The 25665-nt window shown below is 38.1% G+C and overlaps 1 protein-coding gene and 1 non-coding gene across 2 annotated transcripts in view; one reads left to right on the top strand and one right to left on the bottom strand.

The window, feature by feature from the left end:
- Positions 1–4494: 4494 nt before the first annotated feature.
- Positions 4495–25665, bottom strand: part of LOC134658612 (putative serine protease K12H4.7) — a 37731-nt gene continuing 16560 nt past the window's right edge. Inside the window, exons 5-12 of the mRNA XM_063514264.1 lie at positions 19520–19630; positions 19044–19177; positions 17942–18080; positions 16913–17058; positions 16341–16469; positions 8302–8434; positions 6295–6489; positions 4495–4654 (exon numbers count right to left, since the gene is read on the bottom strand). Of these exons, the coding sequence (XP_063370334.1) occupies positions 4495–4654; positions 6295–6489; positions 8302–8434; positions 16341–16469; positions 16913–17058; positions 17942–18080; positions 19044–19177; positions 19520–19630 (1147 nt within the window). The remainder of the gene's footprint in view (positions 4655–6294; positions 6490–8301; positions 8435–16340; positions 16470–16912; positions 17059–17941; positions 18081–19043; positions 19178–19519; positions 19631–25665) is intronic.
- Positions 7373–7445, top strand: Trnad-auc (transfer RNA aspartic acid (anticodon AUC)). The gene has a single exon. It is a non-coding gene; the product is annotated as a tRNA-Asp (tRNA).

Below are 25665 nucleotides of genomic sequence, written 5' to 3'. Positions count from 1 at the left end.
GACTCGCACTTGGCCGGTTTTTTGTATAAACTGTTGTATAAATCTGACCTTTTATTTTGCAGGACCAACCGAGCAACGGCGGGTGATGGCGCAGGCGGTAACTTGCGAAGAATCTGGCTGGACCACGGACACGCGAAAATACGAGAAAACAGCGCCCAACACAAGGTCGCATTTTACATACAAACTTTACGAAAACAACCTCAAAATAGGCGGTTTTCATATACTTAAAAATAGCGATCTAACGCTAGGCCGCGTTTTTCATATAAATTCTATGACGGGAGCGGCTTTCTTAAGTGCGTTGCGCCATTGAATAAGTATTTCAATGGATGGTTTAGTGACTTTCATATTAATAATGTTATTGATTAAAATTATTGTAAAGGAATTTTGTCGAATAACACTTACAGAGTTATCAGATACCCTTAAATAAGAAGTTTGATCAATATCAATTAAAATACAGTGAAACCTGGTTAAGTGGGACCTGGATAAGTGAGAAACCTCTGTAGCTGGGGCTCATGGTGCGGTCCCGACACTTTCGCACTGGATTACCTCTGTTAGTGAGATAAACCCAACCTCTATAACTGGGATTAGTTGTTGTGATTTTATAGTCACATTTACCTCTATAATTGAGACAGAGAGTGTTACCTCTTTTAGTGAGACTATTAGGAAGATTACATTTTCCTAATTGTTTTTTTAGAATTTAATAGGAATTGACCTCTGTATCTGAGATAACGTCAATCTATGACCTCTCTAACTTGGACTTTATTGATCAATTTCCGTATTCTTTCTAACTCTTAGTCTATGCACAAATTCCGCATTTGCTTAATTGTGTCCAAACTCCAAACGACTTCAATTAAGTTTTATTTAGTTACTTTATGTAGTTAAAACTATCGAAACGAAAGCTGAAATCTTGATAAGTAACACGAATAAACAAATTTTCATTTAATAGATTTCTAAGACGCAATAAAGTCCGTACCAAATTTAATTTAAGAAATCTATCCTTTGGAGAATCATTCAAAATAAATTCAAAGAAATATTTAAACAGACTTAAAAAATATTTAGGGACAAGAGGATTATTTAACCTTATTTATTTTTAAAGATAATTACAAAATACCTTATTAACCACCTCTATAACTGAAATATATCCTCTATTCTCACCTCTATTAATGGGACCCTCTGTAAATGAGACAGACATTTATTTGAACCTGGCTAACTGAGAGCCTGGGTAAGTGGAATACCTCTTTAAGTGAGACAAATCTGCTCGTCCCTTGAAGTCTCACTTATCCAGGTTTCACTGTATCATATATTTAATCAATAATATTGTAAGTATGATAGTTTTAGCGAATCGCTCGAAATGACTTTTAATTATTGTCTTTAATATAAATTTTTAATATTTCGTTAATACTTTGTTCCGATCTATTTTTGTAATTGCTTTTATCGATCCGATCCGAGTCGAGCCTCTGTATATTTTGTAATAATTTCTTAGCTTTACTCTTGTAAGTACGAAATTAATGTAGTATTAAAAAAAGAAAGTTTTTTATTTTTATGATTCCATACATTATGTGATCTGCCGCATATATGTGCGTTTCTTTATAATAATTTTCCAGAATGTTCTAATTAAGTTAGTTCATGTAAATATACCTCTAGAGCGACTATATGTTTTATGTACCTAATCTAAATTTTGTAAAAAATAATCAAAAATCCTATATTCAGTGTATTTTGCTGTTTGTATTCGGAAGTATTACTCGACAATATTATATTGGATCATCATTAAATTATGATTAGATATTTGTAAATGCACAAATGGGGCATTATCTATGAAAAGGGACCTTATTGTCGATGGCGCTTACGCCGCACAGCATTGCGGGGCATTGTATTTATATTTACGTATTTATTTTACCTGTACACTACACCATTCTAAGTACACATTCAATAACAAAACATTTAACGAAACATCTACCCATATAATCCATCATTGAAACAAACCAAAACATTCTTTTACCAACAAAACTACATCTTTTCATAAATTCCTATATTATCTCGATACAGTACCATCCCCATATATTTTACTCATTATTATAACGAAGCCACTACGTAACTCTGTATTAATATGTCACATCCGTATTAAAATGTCAAGTCCGATACACATTATGATTCATAATAATAAATGTCTTAAAACCCAACTAAAATTATCCTAAATTTTATACAATGTTAGTCTAGTATAATATGTACCTATGGTTAATAGTAGGCACATATTGTGTCGCATTCTTAAATTTTTAAAATTTAAGTGTACTAAGTCTTTCTACTCTTTAACTTTAATATTACAACAAAAAAATATTCGATTCAAAACAGTGCACGACGACTATGAAATTTGAGATGTAATAACAGGCTATGACAAATATTGTATCTAAGTGTAAAAAAGTTCTATTGTTATGTTAAACAAATGAAATAAAACACGAAATATTAAAATGAGATTAAATTACCTATACATTCAATTTACTTGGAGCTAGGAAACGTAATGAGTATGTGCCATTCCTTTAACCTTATTACTGTTTCGTCATCAGGCAGCATACTTAATTATAAAATACTTAATTAAAAATATTACCACACTTCTTCCGATTATGGCATCACCAAAAAATTAAGAAAAACTTATTGAAACTAAATTTCATTTAGGTATAACACTGTATAAAAATACAAGATAGCAATTGATAATATTACAATCAACTAAATCTAAAATAAGTAGTGGATATAATACCATGCTTCACCAAAAAAAAATGTCAATCAACTGCTTATAACCTAAAAATAGTTACACACACAAATATCACAATTTCATTTCCGGCTGCAACTTCCAACTTCTCTGGCTTTTATTTAAAAATTATAATTTGTTTTATTTTAGTCCATTTTCACTTTTGTCTTTTCGCCACTTGTCCAATTTTAAATATTAATTTAGATATTTTAACACTTACACTATTTAGTTAAGTCCACAATACACATAATTTTCATTTGTCTTTAAAACACCAACCCATAAGTTCTATCAGTCTTTCAACCTTACACTTCCACTTTTTGTTGTATTGGTCATAAGCGCCATCGACAATAAGGTCCCTTTTCATAGATAACGTCACAAATTATGATTTTTTTTTACTGTTACGTATGTCGCAGTAGATACCTAAACTGAAGTGCCCTACAACCCAGTACCTTGTATATGCCATATTTAGTAGTGATATATCAAGTATGAAAACATTCTAGGCAATGCCTCTATGAGTGTGATATTTATTTAGCAGGGTTACTAATGAACACCTTTTATAAAACTTGAATTGACGACAAGTCACCCTGTATAATAATAACAGCTTATATAATAAGATCATCCGTACATATTAAGTATGAAATTCCATATAGCGAGCGATTTTATAAATGTATACACTTAATATACGAAAATATATATTTTATACGTAAGCTAGGCATCCGATCCCCTCCAATTTTTCCGAATATTTGTATGTTTGTATGTTATATAAAGCTTTTAGGATTTGAGAATTAATTGGAATTGTATTTTCATTCGAATCATTAGTAAGGTAATTAACTAATAATATACATGAATAAAAATTTAATATACGGCCACATTTGCATTTCCAAGATGGCTGCCGTCAGCCGAGCTCGCTTCAGCTTCATATCCGAGATATATATTGTAATACATAGTTAGTGGTATAAATAAATACCGTTACATACAAATGTATCTGCGAGTTTTATTTAATCACCTTTGAATTAGCACTTAGAAATTATTACGGTTCAATATCTTAAACAGTTCTTGTTACTTGATATATACCTAAGAATTACTACATTATATTATGTTATTGAAATAAAACGACAGCAGAAATCATTACGCGTAGTTTATTTTGATTATTAACTTAACCATACAGGGTGTCCTGTAACAGGAGCAATAAATTAAACTGTAGGCTGTTACTCCTCAAACTGACCAACATTTGTCCAGCAACTTTTGAAAATAACTCATGTTTCGATTTTTATTACATTTTAAAGTTTATTCTAAGACGCAATGTATTGCAAATCTTAAAGCGTGACAAGCAACGTCAAACACACTGATGTCAGCGTACATTGAAGGCAATATTTATTTTGTATGAAAAAGAGGAAGTCTAAAGGATTCATAATTTTTAAAGTTGCTGAACAAATGTTGGTCAGTTTGAGAAGTACAGCCTTCAGTTTAATTTATTGCTCCTGTTACAGGAAGCATCCTGTATAACCATGACGACTACATCAAACAGATATTTACAGTTCTCTATTTTTATTTTTAGGTCTCTTAGCAATTTGAGCAAACGATTGATAAGTTACATTAGCTGTCGTGTTGTCAGTAATACTACTTTAGCAGATACCCCTCTTTTTGGCAGTTGGGTAAAACAAACTAGCAACGTTTTTACACAAAATGAACACGAAACGTTTATACACAAATAGTCCTTCGAACCGAATATTGTCACAAGTGAAATAAATTTACTTGAGTAAGAAACCAGCAATTACGACCAGTAAACTGACAGTACTAGCGAATGTAGTATGAGCAGAGGACCGTTCTCCGGTCATGTAGTATTGCATATGACTCAATACAGCACGCTTGGCACGAGCTAGTTCTTCTGTCTCACTTGATGCTGTCGATCTGAAAAGAGAAGGAACGATCAAAAAACCTATACTTATAACCTTAGTTTGAACACAGTACAGTTGCCACACGGGATTGTTACGCCATTTAGGGTCCTAGCTAAATTGGTTGTTCCATACTTACGCTATGGAATGTTCAATTTAGCTAGAACCCTAAATGGCGTAACAAGCACGGAGCGTGACTGTACAGGGGTTGGGGACTTGAGACAATTGTTTCTCAGAACAAAATAATACTTCGTAGGTCTGAATAACTACATTTTAATCACGTCTCGCATTAGGCCCCATAGATGCCCAGGAATCTAGAACACTAGCAACTATCACTAAACTAGGGAGACTGATATAGTTATTAGCCACTACCACAGAATATTAATACCACAGAATAAATAATAGTACTAGGTACAGAAGACTCACTCTCTAACAAAACGTCTGTTACGATCAGCACAGATATGGCCGCTAGGTGGCGACAGCGCCACGCGCGGCTTATGGCTAGCCACCAAAATTGGTGTGGAACGGATGTACTTTTAGCTACCTGTAGCAAAGTGACGAAATCGCGGAGTGAGCTACGCCTGCCACTACATAGTAATTGGCCACTGCTAAAAAATCAGACAGAAACAAGCAATAGGTAGTTAATCAAACCAATTTGTCAGTAAATAAGAACAAAAAAAACTATAGGTACTCATCCTTTTCTCTGGGGTGCTAGTACTAGTGTAAGTTCTCTCTGTCTATGATTGAAATGAGACAGTCCTTTGACAAACTATAATTGAATAGTAGTCACCCTATAGGGACTGAAATAATATTGTATCACCAGGCGTGGCTCACTCCGCGATTTCGTCGCTTTGCTACAGGTAGCTAAAAGTACATCCGTTCCACACCAATTTTGGTGGCTAGCCATAAGCCGCGCGTGGCTTCTGTACCTAGTACTATTATTTATTCTGTGGTATCACTTACTGTACTGCCCGGCAATGCGAATCCGTAGGCACCACATAAACAGGCGCCATCTCCGTCGCATGGGTAACATTAGGCCCCATCGGCGCCCAGGGATTCAGAGTAATAGCAACTATCACTAAACTATAGTATTTAGTTATGTTTCTAGGGTTAGCTACTTCTTTTAAGTCTCGCCGTCATGTACAATTTATCTTAGTTTGACTACCATTTCATAATGTATCTCTCAGTTACTTAAAGGTTAGCTGGAAGAGATCCCTTAACGGGATAAGTTCGCCTTTGTACACATTTACTGGATTATCTCTGTGTTATGTACTTGTTTTGTGCAATAAAGTGTTTACTACTACTACTACTACTACTACTACTACTACTACTACTACTATACGAAATATTTTTGTAGCACTTACTGTACTGCCCGGCAATGCGAAACCGAAGGCACCACATAAACAGGCGCCATCTCTGTCACATGGGTGACATTAGGCTCCATAGGCGCCCAGGGATTCAGAATAATAGCAACTATCACTAAAACTACTAATTTTTGTAGCACTTACTGTACTGCTCGGCAATGCGAAACCGTAGGCACCACATAAACAGGCGCCATCTCTGTCACATGGGTGACATTAGGCTCCATAGGCGCCCAGGGATTCAGAATAATAGCAACTATCACTAAACTATCCGAAATATTTTTGTAGCACTTACTGTACTGCCCGGCAATGCGAAACCGTAGGCACCACATAAACGGGCGCCATCTCCGTCGCATGGGTGACATTAGGCCCCATCGGCGCCCAGGGGTCCAGGCCGCCGGCCACGGTGACGACGCCGTCCGGCAGGTGGCGCCCCGCGAACAGGGCGTTCGTACGCCACACGCCCGAGGCGAGGAGTTGCTCATCAAAGCTAGAATCATAGAAGGTAGGATCCTATAGAAGTGGTCTACGTGTGCCTCCGTGAGGGACAAAACATACGCAATGCGGCGCTGTGATTGGTCCAATTTATTTGTTATGGTAGGCAACAAATAAATTCGACCAATCATCATACTAATTTATGGTGGGGAATAAAAAAAAAGTGAGACTGTGACAAGGACAAACAATAATAGCGCTTTCGCTGCTACTCCTACTGAAAGATATACATAAGACTATCCCGTTCTGTCAGTTATCCCCACTACTCATGCCCAATCCAGTTTAATACTAGATTCATGGCTGGAATACAAGATATAACGTTCAAGCAAGGTTTTTTTACAATTTTATTTGCCAGACAACACAAGAACGATACTATAACAATAAAGTCATAATGTATTGTTTGTCATATTATCATTAGTCATCTGAAACCGTTAACTTTTCAGGATTTTCGTAAGGATATCCTATAGATAGGGTAGGTTAAGTTAGGTTTGTTTTATGCCAATCCTGAAAAGTGACGCGTGTCTAACCCAATGTAATAATGACTATCGAAAATGCGGGCAAACAATAAGAGGAACTTAGAATAAATTTAAAAGTGGAAAAATTACTGTCTTGGGTGAGACTTGAACTCACGGCCTCTGGATCGATACTCCAGCGCTCTGCCATCTGAGCCACCAAGACCTCATCCATAGTCAGCAAATCTTTCCACCATATTATGGGTCAAGGGGACCGTAGCGACATCTACCGTAAGAGAACTCCGGTACTTGAACTCCGTGACTTGGAACTCCGGTAGCCGTTTAAGAAGTGTAACACTCTTACGGTAGATGTCGCTACGGTCCCCTTGACCCATAATATGGTGGAAAGATTTGCTGACTATGGATGAGGTCTTGGTGGCTCAGATGGCAGAGCGCTGGAGTATCGATCCAGAGGCCGTGAGTTCAAGTCTCACCCAAGACAGTAATTTTTCCACTTTTAAATTTATTCTAAGCTTAATAGAATCGATCGCAGACGTTTCTGCTTGTTAAAAATTAAAATAAGAGGAACTGCTGATTGTTGTTGTTGGTTGCTTGATACCAGCCGTATTCTACGTAGGTCTAGTACCAGTATTGTAACTATATTATACTTTACTCACTATGAAGAGAAGGAGACTGCACGTCTGGTGGAAGTACTCTAGAGGAACTGTGTTCAGGAACGGAGCGGTTGAATGTTGCTGGTGGTTACTTGATATTATCAGACCTAGCATCATATTCTGGAGACCTAGTAATAGTAGTACTATAACTATAGTATACTCACTATGAAGAGAAGAAGTCTCTGCACATTTGGGGGAAGTACTCCAAAGGAATAGTGTTGAGGAACGGTTGGTTGTTGCTGTTGGTTGTTTGATACCAGCCGTATTCTGCGGGCCTGGTACCAGTACTGTAACTATGTATAGTATACTCACTATGACGAGAAGAAGTCTCTGCACATCTGGTGGAAGTACTCCAAAGGAATAGTGTTGAGGAAAGGCTGATTGTTACTATTGGTTGCTTAATACCAGCCGTATTCTGCGGGCCTGGTACCGGTACAGTATACTCACTATGAAGAGAAGAAGTCTGCACATCAGGCGGTCTAGCATGAGTTGCGTTTACGCGCGAGACTCTATACATCTTGCGCGACTTCTAGTATAGATTCGCGCGCGAGAACGCAACTCATGCTAGACCGCCTGGTGGAAGTACTCCAAAGGAACAGTATTGAGGAAAGGCTGATTGTTACTATTGGTTGCTTAATACCAGCCGTATTCTGCGGGCCTGGTACCGGTACAGTATATACTCACTATGAAGAGAAGAAGTCTCTGCACATCTGGTGGAAGTACTCCAAAGGAATAGTGTTGAGGAAAGGCTGGTTGTTGCTGGTGGTTGTTTGATACCAGCCGTATTCTACGCAGGTCTGGTACGTCCAGAGTCGCACTGTAACAAAACACGGTGTTATACTGATATACTAAAGTCCGTCTAAGGACTCTAAGGAAATTCTGGTACCTAAATAAAACAGACCTACAATGTGGTAGGAGTACCTACGGTCTATTTTTTTATTCGGTAGACTAAAATGACATTTCATAGCATGGCACACATGTTACAAACATATCATCACACACACACACATCACACATGTTCATACTATGAAATGTCATTTTAGTCTACATAATAAAAAAATAGACTTTAGTACTCCTACAACCTAGTATTAGTAACCATTACTTAATTACGTAGAAAAGGGACAGGCTTACACTGGTCCTATGGGATAGCAGTTGGTAGGGATTATGAATAGTGCAGGTTTAAGGTGCATCGAAGCCTGCAGATTGCGGCCGTGAGACTCACGGAGCACAAGACATACATACATTTTGAAATGTTAACAGTATAGGGTTTACCATACTTTGAATTGAACGCTAAGAAACTCGAAAAGCGTCGGAAGTTTTGGTACCCAGCGCCAAAAATGATTATAAACGTTTAGCTTCTTAACCATTTGACCGCCAAAGACGGCCACACACGCGCACAGTTACAGTTTAAATATAAACCATCACACATTCTAATTACGGATATGATATGATATGATATAAGAAATGACGGCCAAAAGCTTTATTACTAAGATTAATTGAAGTTCGACATCTTTGTTCAGGATCACCTTGTAAAAATAAATTAGTTAATTTATTTTTTATTTTTAAGCACAAAAATTTTAAAACGACAAGTGTTTGGTAATGAAAAAGACATATAAATTGAGTAATAATCTAATAATCTAAATGTTACTAAATACTAAGTGCTAAGGATAACATTTATCCTTATTCCTTATTTATCCTATCAAATCCGCTGCAGACTTTTCTTGGTGCAATTATAGACGCGAAGGGTCATCGTGCCATAGAAAATTTGAAATTCGCGTCTTTTTCTACTGACAAGATTTGCTTGATCAAGTATACCTACATGGATTGGCTTAAAGGGGTCGTATCCAGGCCATAATTGTTAAAAAAATACTTGCATGGATCGTTTGTGCTGATCATTATCACACCAAAGTAGAATTGACAACGGTTCTTAACTTAGTGATCCAAGTGAGATGAATTCTTTTTGCTGTTTATCTGAAGGATTTTAGTGTAGTAAATTTTATTTCTCAAAAGGATCCAAATGAATTGGATCATTTTCGTTAATAATATTAAGGATAAAAAGTGTGAATTACATTTTCTTAAAAATGATCCAAGCAGGTTGGATTTCTTTCGATAAAATAAATGTGGAGCAGTTCCGTAATTGATTGAATATAACTAAAAGGTTCCAAGAGAAATGGATACTTAATTAGCGAATATATATTTTAACCCGTCCTACATGTGGGATGGTATCCCATGTTGATTAAAATATGAAAACGCAGTCTAAACTGGGCCTGTTTTTGCTGAATGAAAATAGACACCATAGAGACCTCTCTGGTATACTTAACTCATGTTTTGGTAATTTTGTGGATTGGATCTTTTACCTGTAACTACGTCCAAATAGCGTTCGAGCGGAATACCGCACTCAAGTAATAGCTTTTACAGTAATTCTAAATGTTTGTTTACAACGTTCACTTTGAGTGAAGTAAGTCGGTCAAATATTACGTCTAGATACGATATGGATTAGATATGTCAGTGTCAAAAGTGACGTTTATTCAAACAAACTGACATCCATATCGTATCTAGACGTAATATTTGACGTATCTTAAAGTTCGAATTGGGCTGTTAGAATCTCATTAATCGGTTAGAGATAGTTTACTGTAACAGTCCTCTACTGTCATGACGCAAACTGTATTGGCCATGGTTAATAATTCTATTTAAATTAGTCTAGACAGAAACTTGGTAATAACTTTAAGAGGTAGGTATTATTTATTAGCAGGCATACTTTTTTTACTCTGCGCAATATAATGAGGTCTATTGATTCTTTCAACAAACATGTTTACGTAAGTAAGTACCTACTCATCTAATAAATTAGGAATGTCTTTAATAAATCTGTAATTAAATATAGTTTAGGGACCGTTTTCAATATGCATACTTATGTTTACTTAGATTATTTGGTAATTTCCATAAAATATTTTTTTTGGATATTTGATATTACAATTTTGCTAATAAATTATAAGTGGATGGCATGGCTAATCTTGTGTAACGTTGGCAAGTTTGTTATGTCTACACTACTGCCCACAAGCGGGGTTTAAAATATATTTTTACCAATATGAATGAAGTATGTTATTATTTATCACATAATATTACATTATGCATTATCTAACATTATATTTCATCGTCCGTGTCACGGGTCGCCCGTGAGTAGTCTATGTTTCAGGAGTAGGTACAAATTAGCACTGAATCTACAATGCAGAACCCCCCTCCACCACCCCCTACTGCGTACTGGGTAGTGCCGAAATTATTACGTAGGCCTCTGCAATCATTGGTGCGAGCATGTGAGCCTGCCTGAATATTGTTAAATGTACCATGTACCCATACCCACCCACACTGTTACCTATGTGTTTCTTACTCCTATACGAACTACTATCACACGTGTGACAGTAGGGCGTTACTAATTCTTGTAATTTCAATAGAATGTATGATTGATGTCAAAGAATTCACGAATTCACGAATAGAGACACCTACATGTTAAATAGAAACTGTACTCTACAGAAACTTTCATACGAAAATCAACATGAAAAAATTGTTCCAAGAGTTTTCTTTGTTTTACCCACTCGTAGGATAGAAAGAGATCATACTCATAGAAATAAGAGCGTTTTCAAATTATATCGGATGTCATATTTCATATTTCATTTATTGCATAGTCATGACATGAACATAATTACATAATAAGATGTTACAGTTAAGTTGGTCAATTCATGACACCCTGTTAGGGCACACAATGTCGGAAGACCCTTTATTGGAGAAAGATAGCCCTTTATGGTATCAAAGTCATTTTAGCAATAATTCTTTTTTTTAACAATGAACTGGACTCCTTTTTAAAGGAGTGGCTAGACATAGCACTAGACAGAGATTTGTGGAGAAATTGGGGGGAGGCCTTTGCCCAGCAGTGGGACACGAGCGACGACGGACGACTATAATAAAATTGATTACGCTAAGCCCAAATTAATGCCCATATATCCATTTATTATTAAATTCACAAAGCAAATCATATCCCGGTAGTCTCAAGTGGAAAGCCAATAACAAACAACCAAACAAACAAACAAACAACAGAAACATTGGAATTATTCCGCCGGTTAGCGCCAACTTTTATTTATTTGGTCAGAGTTGAGTGTTTTGGAATTTTGGAGTTTGAAATTTAATGTGATCATATTTGGGTGGAAATGTAATTTTTGGTTTAAGTAAATCCTTTTCATTGTAATATGTACTAGCTGACTTCTTTTTAAATCTAGTGTTTTATATCCCAAGTAGGTACTAAAATTGTACCCATTTTTGTTTCTTTTTTATGTAGGTAGTACACCTACCGACATAATTATTTGAAAAATATTATTTAACATCAAATTTGAAGTAACTAGATATTTGTAATAATTAGAGTATTATTTGTGATGGTTTACCTAACTTATTGTGTAGGTAAGTAAATGTATTCAGCTGATATATAGTTCAGGATTGAGCACAACTATTTAAGACGAATATTATGTAAGATCAATACCCCGTACCTCGATCGTACCTCGTATCAATACCTACTATACTCGTATCTATACACATCTATAAATATGTAAAGTTCATATCCATTGTAAGATTATTACCTACGTCATTTTTCCACTTCCCACACACACGTAATAATATTGGCAAGGTGCGCAGTCGGTGGAGGGGGGAGTGGCGCTGATCGTCACAAACACAGGTAATCTTATGGAATGTCTCACATTAGTACTAGCGGCAGCCGCTTGAACTAATTTTACTCCATAAGATTTAACGTAGAAAGTCTGCCAAAATGAGGGCAGCACCAGTCGTGCACCTAGCGAATACCTATGTTCTGGCAAATGAATGATTTCCTCTATTTGTGTTCAATCAAAGCGAATAATTTAATTCCCCGTATTTGCTTTAAGCGTACTATAAATTTAATGAAAATCTCATTGTCGAGTCCTATTTACGTAGCTGTGGTGATCGCATCGCTTACAGAGGCTGAGCCGAAGGATTCGCTCAACCACTCAATAAATCTGTCCCGTTTCACTACGGTTACAATTGTCACCTAACAGTGACAATACGCCGAACTGATAGTAAATTGTTTTAATATTGTCCCTTCCAGGTTAAATAGTAGGTAATAGTTATAAGGGCGTATCATTATGAACATATCTGTCAAGGTAAATTAAATAGTGGACTTGGAGACTTGGACGGCGTAAATAGGAACATTTTATGAAACCGATGTTGAAAATAGTATTTTGTTATGTTTTCAACTTCTTGTGTTTTGTAAACAAATAAATTTGATAAGTGTAAAGCGATATTTTGAAAATGAAAAAAAAAATTACAAAAGCCTCTATCTCTGCTTTGCCTAATGGTTGACAGAGAGATTGGTAGAGACTGCCTCATGGCATTAAGTACGTCTTTTGTACTGTAAGGTTTTCTTTTGTGCAATAAAGGTAAAATAAAATAAATAAAAGGGGATTATATGTGGGACGTTTTGCGTTAGGAAGGGTTATTTACAGAGAAAATTTTTCGCCCTTAAGGCCCTAAAGCCTTTTTAAATTCAATGTACGAGGGGTGTTCAAAATATTCTCGGTATGAGAATGAAAACAAACAGGTACGAAAAGTTTGATATTTTTATTTTTCAATATACTCCCCCCCTATGTTCATACACTTAAAAGATCGATCAATTATTTTTTTTAATCCCTCGTAAAAATATTTTTTATCTTTCGTGTAAAAATGCTCCTCCACTGCCGCCTTCAATGCTTCATCGTCAGAAAATTTATTTCCACGCACATCCTTTTTAAGATTGGGGAGCAAAAAGAAGTCGCTGAGGGCTAAGTCCGGACTATACGGTGGGTGAGTAACAGTTTTAAACCCACATTCAACAATAGCTGCCTTGGCAATATGAGCAGTATGGACGGGGGCGTTGTCATGCAGAAGCAGAATACCTTTGGTTAACTTTCCTCGCCTCTTTTCTTTAATTACATCCTTTAATTGACGTAGAATGTTAGCGTAGTACTGTCCTGTGATATTTACACCTTTTTCTTTATAATCGATTAGTAATACTCCTTCACAATCCCAAAATATCGTGGCCATGACCTTGCCAGCTGAAGGGATGACCTTGAACTTCTTGGGATGAGCTGAACCCTTAATGTGCCACTGCATGGACTCTTGTTTACTCTCTGGGTCATAATGATGAACCCAGGTTTCATCTCCAGTAACTATTCTTTGCAGCACCTCATCAGGATTTTCACCGCACAGGTCAATAAAATCGGAACAACAAGCTACACGCATGTCTTTTTGAAGCCGAGTCAGCATTCGCGGAACCCATCTTGCACTTACTTTTGACATATTAAGATGGTCATGTATAATATCATGTACGGTACCAATAGAGAGATTGGTTACTTGTGCTATACATTTTACCTTCACTCGACCATCTTCCAATATAAGTTTTTCCACTTTATCAATATTTTCTTGTGAAGTAGCTACTACAGGCCGGCCAGGTCTAATGTCATCTTCAATACTCTCCCTTCCGCGTTTAAACTCGCTTGACCACTTTTGAATGGTAGATAAAGAAGGAGCAGACTCACGGTAAACACAATCCATTTCCTCTTTTATGGTTTTTTGATTTTTACCCTGTTTTGTCAAGAATTTTATCACGCATCGATGTTCTAATTTAGTTAACATTGTCAATTCGCACATGATGGTCATGTTTGTTCAGCAATTGCAGAAAAACAAAAGACCATCTCGGTTCGAATTATACTTTTTTTTAATGTCAATGAATAAACCTTAGCGGCCAGTAACGAAAGAAATTTTAGAAGAGGTCGTAAGATATCAATACCGAGAATATTTTGAACGCCCCTCGTAACTCAAAAACTCAATGTAATGGAAGTTTATATGGGGCATTATCTATGAGAAGGGACCTTATTGTCGATGGCGCTTACGCCGCACAGCGTCACGCGGCATTGTATTTATATCGGGGCATCGTTAATATACTTAATATTAATGGCATAAGCGCCATCGACAATAAGGTCCCTTTTCATATATAACGTCACATATTATGTTACACTGGTTGAACAGGTAGTTACAACTGCCGCGCACGCACTGGCAATAACCAGCCAGTGCACAATGAATGGTGCTCTGGTCAACAAATTAATTCAAGCCACCGTCACATGAGCCAGGTTCAATTATTATTGTAAACTAGTTTAAATTAGTTTGCCTATGGCTATTGTGTTTAGGATCTGCAAATAAATAACAAATAGAAAATAATATACTACCTAACATATTAATTATGATATGCTGCATGACAATTATCTATTTATTAATAAATAATAATGATAGGTACTATCCGCTTCCTTTTAAGAAGTTTTTGTTAATTTTTAATGATTCGGAACAAGATGTACAGTCAGCAGCAGAAGTTGTTAAGCGGGCGAGGTGTTCATAATTACCTTGACGCGCTCTTATTCTCTAGTCGCGTCAAGTCGTCTTAAGTCGCGTCAAGATTATATTGAACTCGTCCGCTTAGCAACTATAATATTGCTGCTGACTGTACGTACCACTTTTTTTCCGTGTATAAAATCTTTAGTATATAAAAATATGGATATTAGTTATATCTATCAGTAAACTAAACTTTCTTTAACCATTATTCTTGCGACAGCAAAGTTGAATCTGTCAAAATATTAATAATCCATTCTTTATTTTGAAATGTACTGAACTTGTAGCATGAATAATAACTTGCCAAGCAGCGCTGCAACGTATCCATTTTACTTATTTCTCGAAAATATATATTCGCAGACCTTTAAAAACCACCAAAACATGACCCCGGATCTTACTATATTGATTTACAGATGACGGTTCAAGATATCCTGGTTTTTCATTAAAGCGAAATAGCATAGCTTGCGAATTTTTCAATATTGATGGACAAAACGAAAAACAAGGATTGCATTTTATAAAGCGTAGTTCGGTGTTAAGCGATTTTGTTCAGAATTTACAAGAAAACAAAGTGTATTTTTGAGTTTTATGGATATTTAGCATTTAGGGGCGTAGTGTTTTCTAGGTTATTGGGTGTTTGAGCCATATTGCTTGTAGTTTACTTTGTTTGAAGGATTTTTAATCATGGAGTCTTTTCATAACATAGCGTTCGTTTGAGATTCATAAATTTGTTTTTAGTTTCTTTGGGAACTTACAAATCTACGCCACATAAAGAGTTCCATACCATCTTGCATCTGAGTCCACGATGGACATAGAAACTGTTGCCGCGAGGCCAACTTAGATAAACAGACAGACAGACATGGCGAAACTATAAGGGTTCTTAGTCGACTACGGAACCCTAAAAATGTAAACAAACAAACAGTTACTATTAAGTAACTCTGTTATGAATGAATGAATTAATGAAATCGTTTATTTCAGGCAACTAGTGGCCCATACATAAATACCTTAAAACTAGCATACATATTATAAAAATATAACTAAACACTAAAAAACACATTATGATTGCGATGCATTACGCAACCCCGCAGTGTCAGGGAACCGGCCGCGGAACCGCCGAAACTTGACACCCTTCGGCCAAAACTCCTCCTTGGTGAAGGTCGCTAGATGTTCAGTCGGAACGGTCACCACAAACGAATTAAAATTCGCATTGTGTCGAGATTCCAACTTCGCTTGTTATGATCTCTGTCCTTATATTTTTCTCTCTTTACAAGAAGCTACGCTACGCTACTCACTGACAGCCTGCGGAGCATCATAGCTGGTGTTGGTGTGTTGGTCCACTATGACGGTGTAGCGGGTCTCGATGCAGGGCTGCGTCCAAGGCTGGCTGGTGATCCAGTTGGCTAGACGCTGGACCGGGTCATCTGTCAAGAAAAGCTATATATTGAGACCAGGCGCCTATTTGATTTGATAATTTTCACATGACAATTTTCTTAACATTTCTGTGTCGATAAGTATGGATAAGAGCTTGTAGGCGGTCATACCTGATAGATGGTTATATTCTATCGCTCGAATATGCTAGAGAAACACAGACAGATAGAAGATAGATATAATTCAGCTTAACCATAGAGAAATATTAATAAGACAAGAGTGCTCACTCCATACATCAGTTAGACTATTAATTTCAGTGTCTACATCTAGCATCGAGTAGCTGAACTATCAGTACTGCTACTTGACAATAGATGTAGCAGTACTGCATGATAGTTCCGCTACTCGATGCTATATGCTAATAGTCTTTTTGGTACTAAAAGTGATGTATGGAGTGAGCAATCTGTGTAAGTATTTTTTTCTCTATGGCTTAACTTACCGACAGAGGCGTCAGTTAAGACAGCGCAAGCGTCAGGTATATCTCCAGGAGTGGCGTATTGCACCAAGTACGCGAAGGTTTCCGTGATGCCAAACCAGAAGAACGTGGCCATGTCCAGGGGAGTAGCCTGGATGGTGGAACAGGTGCTGGGGACGAACAAAAGTTAAAATACTTAACATTTTCAGTGCCGAGCGTCGCATTTCCAATACAAAATTAACACACATTACGTGTTATTGGCAGTGATTGTGTAGAAATCCTTCGGGTGGCAACTGCAGCGACATTAAAACTACTGCGGCCTTCATAAGGGCCCTGGCGGATGTATCCTACACATTAGTTTTCTGACGATTGTACGGAACCCTAAAAATAATAGGCACCCATTTAAAAGTCATTTGTGGGTAGGATCAGAATATTAGTTAAAAATAATTTCGTACTTATAACTAAATGCTACCTTCGGAGACAGGAATTTAAAAATACACAGTCTAATTAGGTCAAAACGTTATGTGGGCGTTAGGCTGAGCTTTAAAAAAAGCTCAAAGATTTAATTAAACTAATTACCTACGAAATTTATTTATAAATACGTACGGAGCTAAAAAGTAAGTACAAGTTAAAAATATCTGACATATATTTAACTAAAATGGAATCAATTAAATATAAGGTACTTTTGTCAATCTCGCTATGTCCTAGAGGACCATAAAAATCTAGAAAAACTGGGTAAAAAATACAAAAAGTCTGACTCGTGAAGGATTTGAACCTCCGCCCTCCGATGGTCAAGTATTGCTGTATATCGGCGCTCTAACCTACTGAGCTAACGAGTCGGTGCTGCATCCGACGAAAACAGTCATCGTATGGCGCGAAATGACGTCAGCGTGACGTCATTAGTGTGAAGCTCGTTGCAAGGTCGTGAGTTAGACCGGTAAAAAATATTGACGCATAAAAACTATTTTGAGGTCTGACCAAGCAAAAAGTACAGACAGACAAATTGTCAGGTCTCATCACAGGTGAAACAGAGACCTGATATAAATTACTTACTTGAATAAACTAGAGATATTATCAGGGCCAGTGGTGGTGGCAAGTTGCTCGACGATCCGCTCGACAGCTTGCTCGATGGTTGTCAAGCATGCCTCGCTGCCCTGGCTGCGAATCGCTTCTGTGATCACCTCCAGGTATTCTGAGAATTACGAAAAGACATTTCAATAGTACAGTTAGATGCAGAGAGAGAGGTGACCCCCCCCCCCTGCATAGACTGATTGTATTCAGGTGGGGTCACCTCTCTCTGCATCTGAGTACATTGCTGAAGAGGCTAGAAAGTGACACGCTAGACCGGGCCGTGCCCCAGCCGAGGCGGCGGCGGACATGTCATTTTCTGTGACGGCTGATCGGTGATCACGTGGTGCTTTACATAGAAAACGAAGCGCCGGAAGCGTGAAGCGTGAGTTATCCTTAATAGATGGACTAGTCAGTTTGAGCGCCGACCCGTCAGGGGAGGCCTAATGAAAACACAGGTGGTTTTTCCTTCATTTGGTGATTAGATTGTCGTAGACTTTTTGAATTTAGAGTATACGGGAAATTCTGGGAGCTGGAGCCGATACTGCGGTGCGGTGCTAATAAAAGGAAATTTATACTCGCAGTAGACTACTTACCCCGTTCGTCCTTAGTCCTCGTCCACTAAATCTAAAGCGGTTTCTTGTTATTAATATGCGGCGGGAGCGATATTTCAGCGGGTTACAATTTTTTTTTAATGCGGAATAATAAATTAAATCGCTTAATACGTGTAAAGTCAGTCCATGAAAAGTCTGCAGTGCACGTGTTATTTTAAACGTCAAACTTCTATGAAATTATGACGTATAAATGACACTTGCACTGCGTGGGCTATCAAATCCGCTGCAGACTTTTCTTGGTCCGACTTCTATCTTGCGGTAATTAATTTTCAAGAATGATGTCTGTTGTCAGTATGTCAATATGTCAGCGTCATGTCTAAGGTGGCCAGCAGTCACCGTAGAGTTTTTATTTTAAAAAAGGTCGAAAGGGAATTTTGGCGCAGTGGCGCCACCATTTGGAATTCATCGAGGATTGAGGTCGGTAAGATAAGAAGCGGTAAAAAAAAAGAAGCGGTATGACAAACCAAATGTACCTGGGAAATCTTCCTGGGCGTGTAAGGGTCCACTGTCGGAGAAGGCGGCGTCTATGAGATGAGGATATCCCAGTTTCATCCATGTGGCCATGCTGCCCGCGTAGGAGCAGCCCACTAAGCCAACGGAGCCATTCCTGTTCAACATATGTCGTAAGTCATCTTGAGTACAAACCAGCGGGGGCATAAGATAGATGGCGTTATCGATGTGATAAATCAATCGTTACTTATAATTACCGCGTGATTTAAAGAGACGGATAGTTTTTAAACATTTCACCAACTCAACAATCAGTGGCGTAGCTAGGCGTGGGAGAAGTGGGCCGTCGCCCACGGCCTGGCGCCCCAAGAAGGGCCTCGCGCGAGGCCCCTTCGGGCACAGTGAAAGAAAAGGGCCTCGCAGATGCGATTTCGCACTCGGCTAGATTAGTTCATGCTACGCCACTGTCAACAATTGGCATTGGATTAGTTTGTCAACTTACCTGTAACGACCACTTTGGAAAGCATCGCTCTTGACATGCTGAATGAACTGAGCGAGGTCTCCCAAAGCTTGGTCCACGGTCAAGTATCGTAGGTCTTCCACGCTGGTGTCCCTGTTGACAACATATTAATATACTTTATTGTAGGTACAAAAAGAAACATAAAAGTGAAAAAACACACATCATGTTAGGTATAGGCTTATCTAATATCCATGAAGCTGAAATTCGAAATAAGTGGGGAAGAAACCTAAGCAGTGACTTTGCCCCCCCCACCCCCCTAATATAGGTACCTATTTCTATTTCCCTTCAAATATTCTAGCAAATATTGAATTAACTTTCTGATTAAGCAAGCAATTTTTGTCGACTGATTCCTTCAAAGAAAATTTAAACACAAATTATAACAGATAACACAATCTTCCATTTTGCGCTTGCATAATATTTTGCTAGAGCGTATCTGCTAGACTATCTTCTCGTTGAGCATGCACCGACTTTGGAGATAATCTCTTAATATCGCTACTTGAGACAAAATCGATGAGTAGGTATACTGCAGAGTTGTAACTAATGCGGGAGGAGTAGATATAAGTAATAGGGGGTATTACTGCAATATTCTGCCGCCAGAGTGCAGCACTAGCGCCTATCGTAAACCATAGCATAGAGTAACTTATAAGATAACTCACAGATGACAAAATATGACATTGATGCATCAACGCGGGTTGTTTACAAAGGGTTTACCGGGAAAATCTAAATTTTTATCTGCCTCTTTATCGTTCGAATATACAAGAGTGATTTTCTTGTTTCGCGGTAGATCCTCAGATTGTGATGGATTGGGGTAGTGGCGCTCCCTACGCAGAGTTTCACGTAATATTCCCTAGTCCGAAATATTTGGATAGGTAGTAAGTATTTTTGAAGCCGAGAATATTAAGATTACTGGAAGCTAGATGACGTCATAATGTCTCGACGCTATGGATAAGTAGCCTGAATTAATTTTACTGTCCCTTTTCAATATAATTACGACTCTGTTCTCATGCGTTTTAGGTTGAAAGTCGCCAATAAAGCGTCGTGTTTATGATTCGTAAAAGTCTTACGGGTGGATGGACACGATAAAGTTTGGGAACGACTCTAATTCTTGCCATAACTTACGGGGTGTCATAAAGTTTGGGGATCGTGTGTTTGTTTGTGTGTCTCGCTTCATTGGGTGCGTAGCCAATGAACACTAATGTGTGTGTCAATTCGAACATGAAAATAATACATGTCTCGAAATATATATTGTGTATTGTAGTTCAGTTCCTTTACTAAACTTTCTTATTTAAATAGGTACTAGGATAATAGGATAGATGACAAGTTTTTATTGATGATATAATATTATGTGATGCCCACTCGTGCATTTACAATAGAATAGAAATTGGTGTAAAATATAAAACCTAACCTAATACATCTTATTCTAATATATTCTTACACCAAATTGGATGCCACTCAGCATATGCCGATGTCTAAGGTACTTAGCCATGGCGCTGGTTTTCAGGGCAACCAGGTATATATATATATATCTAGGTCTACCCAACACTGGGAGGGTAATGTCAGAAGTGATGATGCAACACCTAACATTACCCAGCCAGTGTTGGGTAGACCTATGGTAGACCTAGATGTGTACAAGTAAACCCCGAATACAGATAAATGTTGTTTAAATTTTCGGACTTTACCCAAAAGGCTTGGGTAATACTAGTTATACCCGGGTAAACTTAAGTTTAATCAACCTTCTAACATTACCCGTAACATATACCATTAACTGCGTTATTTACTGAGTAAAGTTTAATTACCTTATACTTATAAATAGCTAATACTTACGTTTTATATATTTAAAAGACAACAAAACACATTCAAACTTTTCTGAGGTATCTATACCAGTATACCTAATGAAAGGTGATTGACCGTATAGAGAAACCAAACCATCAAATTTGACTCCAGAAATATCACATTCTCGGCCGCATCAGAAACCCATCACACATCACATATACGCACACTATCATAAATAAACATGTTAGTTTACTTTGGCAAGTCTGCTTCCAAGTTTCCGAACTTGGCCGTAGTTTTTGCTTTATTTAGTTCGTGACTTGAACGCTCCTCTTCTTTTAGATGTCGTGTTTGCGTTGCGGTCAAAATAAGTTAAATGCTTCCTTATTTTAGTAGAAGGAGACCCGAAGATGTTCTCAAGAGTATCGGGTTCTTTCAGTAGAGGTTTTAAAAGGGTTATGGTGGTTCCACACTGGCTGTTATATAACGTATAGTGTTTGTTAACACAATGTTTTAATAACGTAACGTTAGAAACTGGCTGTTATATACAGACGAACTTGCAAGAAAGGGCGCAGACACACCCCTGGTCGGCCCAGAACCGTTCTGTGGAATCACAAAACGGGATGCATATTCTCTGCTCAGCGACTTAGAAAAAAAGAGAGCAATCGATTGGTGGAAGTTCGCTAAAGGACAAGTACACTCGAAAGCTCTAATCAAAGGGTTCAACAGCAAAATCGCTAAGGAGCTGCTGGGGCTCAAAAGGCACAAAACTTGCGCGGTGACTAGAATACTGACTGGACACTGTAAGTTGAACAAGCACATGTTTCAAATTGGCAAGAAACAAGATGCGACATGCAGGTTCTGCCAGGAGTCAGAGGAGACTGCAATGCACATTCTCTGTTCCTGTGGACCACTAATGTCAAAAAGAAGTACCTACTTAGGGCGGCATGTATTGCAACCCTATGAGGTACAGAACGTTACGGCCCAAAGCATCTGTAATTTTCTGGATGCAACGGGCATTAGTAATGAACTTTAAAGGGCCGTCACAATAGATCAATACTTGGTCGACGTGACACTCAAAGGCCCGATACCACCCCAATAATAATAATAATAACAGGTGGTTGGATCAAGGGCCAGATGCAGAAGGCGGTGATCTTGGACACGGCGCGGATAGTCCGCCGGTTCCTGTCTCTGCAGCCCTGACCACCGGTAGCTTGGGCCTTGCCCCGCTGCTGGCGGCACCCTAGGTTAGGTTTTTTTATAATATGTTTATATGTTTTTTTTATTGTTTTGTAAATGTTTTTTATTTTACTTTTATATTCATATTGTAAAAAAACCTAAACTAAGAAGATAAATAAATAAAGAGAATAATAATAATAAATAATAATATATATTTCCTTAACAACCAGTGTGGGATGCATCGTGATGTGGTGGCAGTAGACAGGAACCTCACGCCGCTCTCCTTGGCAAACGAGAACTGGCGCAAACCTGTGGTACTAAGTACTGCGGATCGCAAGACGGCATGGGAGAGTAAGGTGCTACACGGGCGGTTCTACAAGGCCCTCACGGGACCCGATGTGGACCTGCTCGCGTCGGTGAACTGGTTACGATTCGGGGATCTCTTCGGAGAAACCGAGGGTTTTGCCTGTGCAATTGCGGACGAAGTTATGATGACGAACAACTATCGGAAATATATCCTGAAGGACGGTACGGTCGACATTTGTCGGGCATGCCGCCGTCCCGGAGAGTCACTCAGGCATATCATTTCCGGTTGCTCTCATCTTGCTAACGGCGAGTACTTGCACAGACATAATCTCGTAGCCAGGATTATTCACCAGCAGCTTGCTCTTCTATACGGCCTTGTGGACCGCGAAGTACCGTACTACAAGTATTCACCTGCGCAAGTTCTCGAGAATGGTCGTGCCACGCTCTATTGGGATCGATCTATCATCACTGACAGGACTATTGTAGCCAATAAGCCTGACATTGTGATAATAGATCGATCGCAGCGCCGGGCCGTGCTCGTTGACATCACCATCCCCCATGATGAGAATCTCGTGAAAGCCGAGAAGGACAAGTCTAGTAAGTACCTAGACTTGGCTCACGAGATAACCGCCATGTGGGATGTTGATTCGACGATCATTGTCCCGATAGTTGTTTCAGCGAACGGTCTAATAGCGAAGAGTCTCGACCAACATCTTGAGAGACTCTCGCTAGGTGGTTGGATCAAGGGTCAGATGCAGAAGGCGGTGATCTTGGACACGGCGCGGATAGTCCGCCGGTTCCTCTCTCTGCAGCCCTGACCACCGGCAGCTTGGGCCTTGCCCCGCTGCTGGCGGCACCCTAGGTTAGGTTTTTTATAATATGTTTATACGTATTTTGTATTGTTTTTGTAAGTGTTTTTGTATTTTATTTTTATATCCATATTATAAAATAACCTAGCCTAAGAGTTAAAATAAATAAATAATATATACCATAACAGCCAGTTTCTAATGGTGGTCAGAAACACTGGATTACCTATAATAATATCCATTGACTACGAGCTACGGTAAGGTTTTGATGAACGATGGTTGCTCTATTCTAGCTTATTGGTACGCGCGAGATGTATTGTGAGTCGAGTCGTGACAAGTTCCTATCGCAACCAATTTTTTTACAAATACCGCTCCAGACAATTTGACTGATTCCCGCTCATTTTTCCTGGATAATCCTGCGTTAAACCCTAAAGTATCTCCACTTCATTATATTAGGGCTAAGCTCGTCTTACGATTACCGACGCCGTAAATCTCCGTGATTTAGAACAAGCTCGCGTTACCCTTAAAGCCCGTTTACACTGTACGATACGCTCACTCCGACAGTCGGAGTTTTGTGCTGTAGTCTCATCGGCTAGGCTAATAGTAGTAGTAGTAAACTCTTTATTGTACAAAAAGACATATTAAAAATAACATACAAGTAGTGAGAAGTACAAAGACGAACTTATCCCTATGAGGGATCTCTTCCAGTTAACCTTTGAGTAGATGAGAGGAGAAAGTGAAAAGAGGGTGGCGAATGCAGCAAAATGTACAACAAGGTACCAAAAAGATAAAGGATATAAATACATACAAAATTTATAGGAAAAACATACATATATTACACAAAAAGGAATAGGGAAAAAACACTAAATATTGGAAAGAATTAGAAAAATTTATAAAGCTACTATACAATAGAAATATTGACAAATTATATATGTTGAGTTGTAGCTAACCAGCGACAAAACTCCCATTTCGATTTCGTTGGAGCGCAAACTCTGTATATACGAGTATTGCAGTGTATTAAAATCAAGTGAGACGCGGAAGGGTCTTAGATAATCCCCAGGCTAAATTATTTTGAACACACGCATTAATTGAGTCGAATGTTTCTATCCAATTTTCGAGGATCCTCTTTACGGAGCAACGACTCGCCTTCTCTGCACTTCACTTTTATGTTTGAGGCGCACGCGAGGGCATGGCATGAGTGGTGGGGATAACTGACAGAACGGGATAGTCTTATAAATCTTTCACTAGGAGTAGCAGAGAAAGCGCTATTATTGTTTGTCTTTGTCACAGTCTTATATTTTTTTATTCCCCACCGTAGGTTATGGTGGGATACAAACAATGCGTAAACGTCAAATTGGTGTGAAACATATGAACAGTGCAAAGATTATCAGGAAAAATATTGAAATCAGTGTTTCGTGTGCATGTAGTAGTACTTAAAAATTCAACAAATATGGTGAATTGCTCAGTTTTGCGCTGTACAAGTGACTGCCGGCAAAAACAGGACAACGTAACATTTCACAGGTAAATACAGTATTTTATACTTCGGTCACATTATCATGCTTAGTAACAGCATCCTACAATCTATATCAATTAAAATCTGTGTAGAAAAAGCATTTACAGTAAATAATAACTCGGGTAAAAAAATTAACCTATAAATATTTCCTGATAAATTAACCGACCAAATTACGTACGCATATTGACAGTAAGCCGTCACCCTTTTAATAATGTGTATTCAATTTAGTCGCATTGCTATTATTCGAGGGATACCAGCCCGTGATGCATACAATTACCCCAAAATTCGGGTATTTTGTATTTTAATAACATTTTTATAAATAATTTTGCTGTAGAACTGGACATATTATACGAACAATAAAATTGAACTGTGTTTAAATTAGAATGTAAATTATATTAACGTTATAGGGGGTTTTGCCACGACTCAGAGAATCTAATTCTATGATATGCTGCAGGCACTAATTCTTAATTTTGCAATAAGAGTGACAGATTACAAAATGAATATTTCGTTTATTACCTCCAGATTTCCACAAGATGCAGGCACGCGTGCTAAAT

Source organism: Cydia amplana, chromosome 23 (assembly GCF_948474715.1).
Source record: "Cydia amplana chromosome 23, ilCydAmpl1.1, whole genome shotgun sequence".
NCBI classification, from domain to species: Eukaryota; Metazoa; Arthropoda; class Insecta; order Lepidoptera; family Tortricidae; genus Cydia; species Cydia amplana.
Note: the sequence above shows the minus strand (reverse complement) of the source record. Positions and strands in the feature narration are given on the sequence as shown.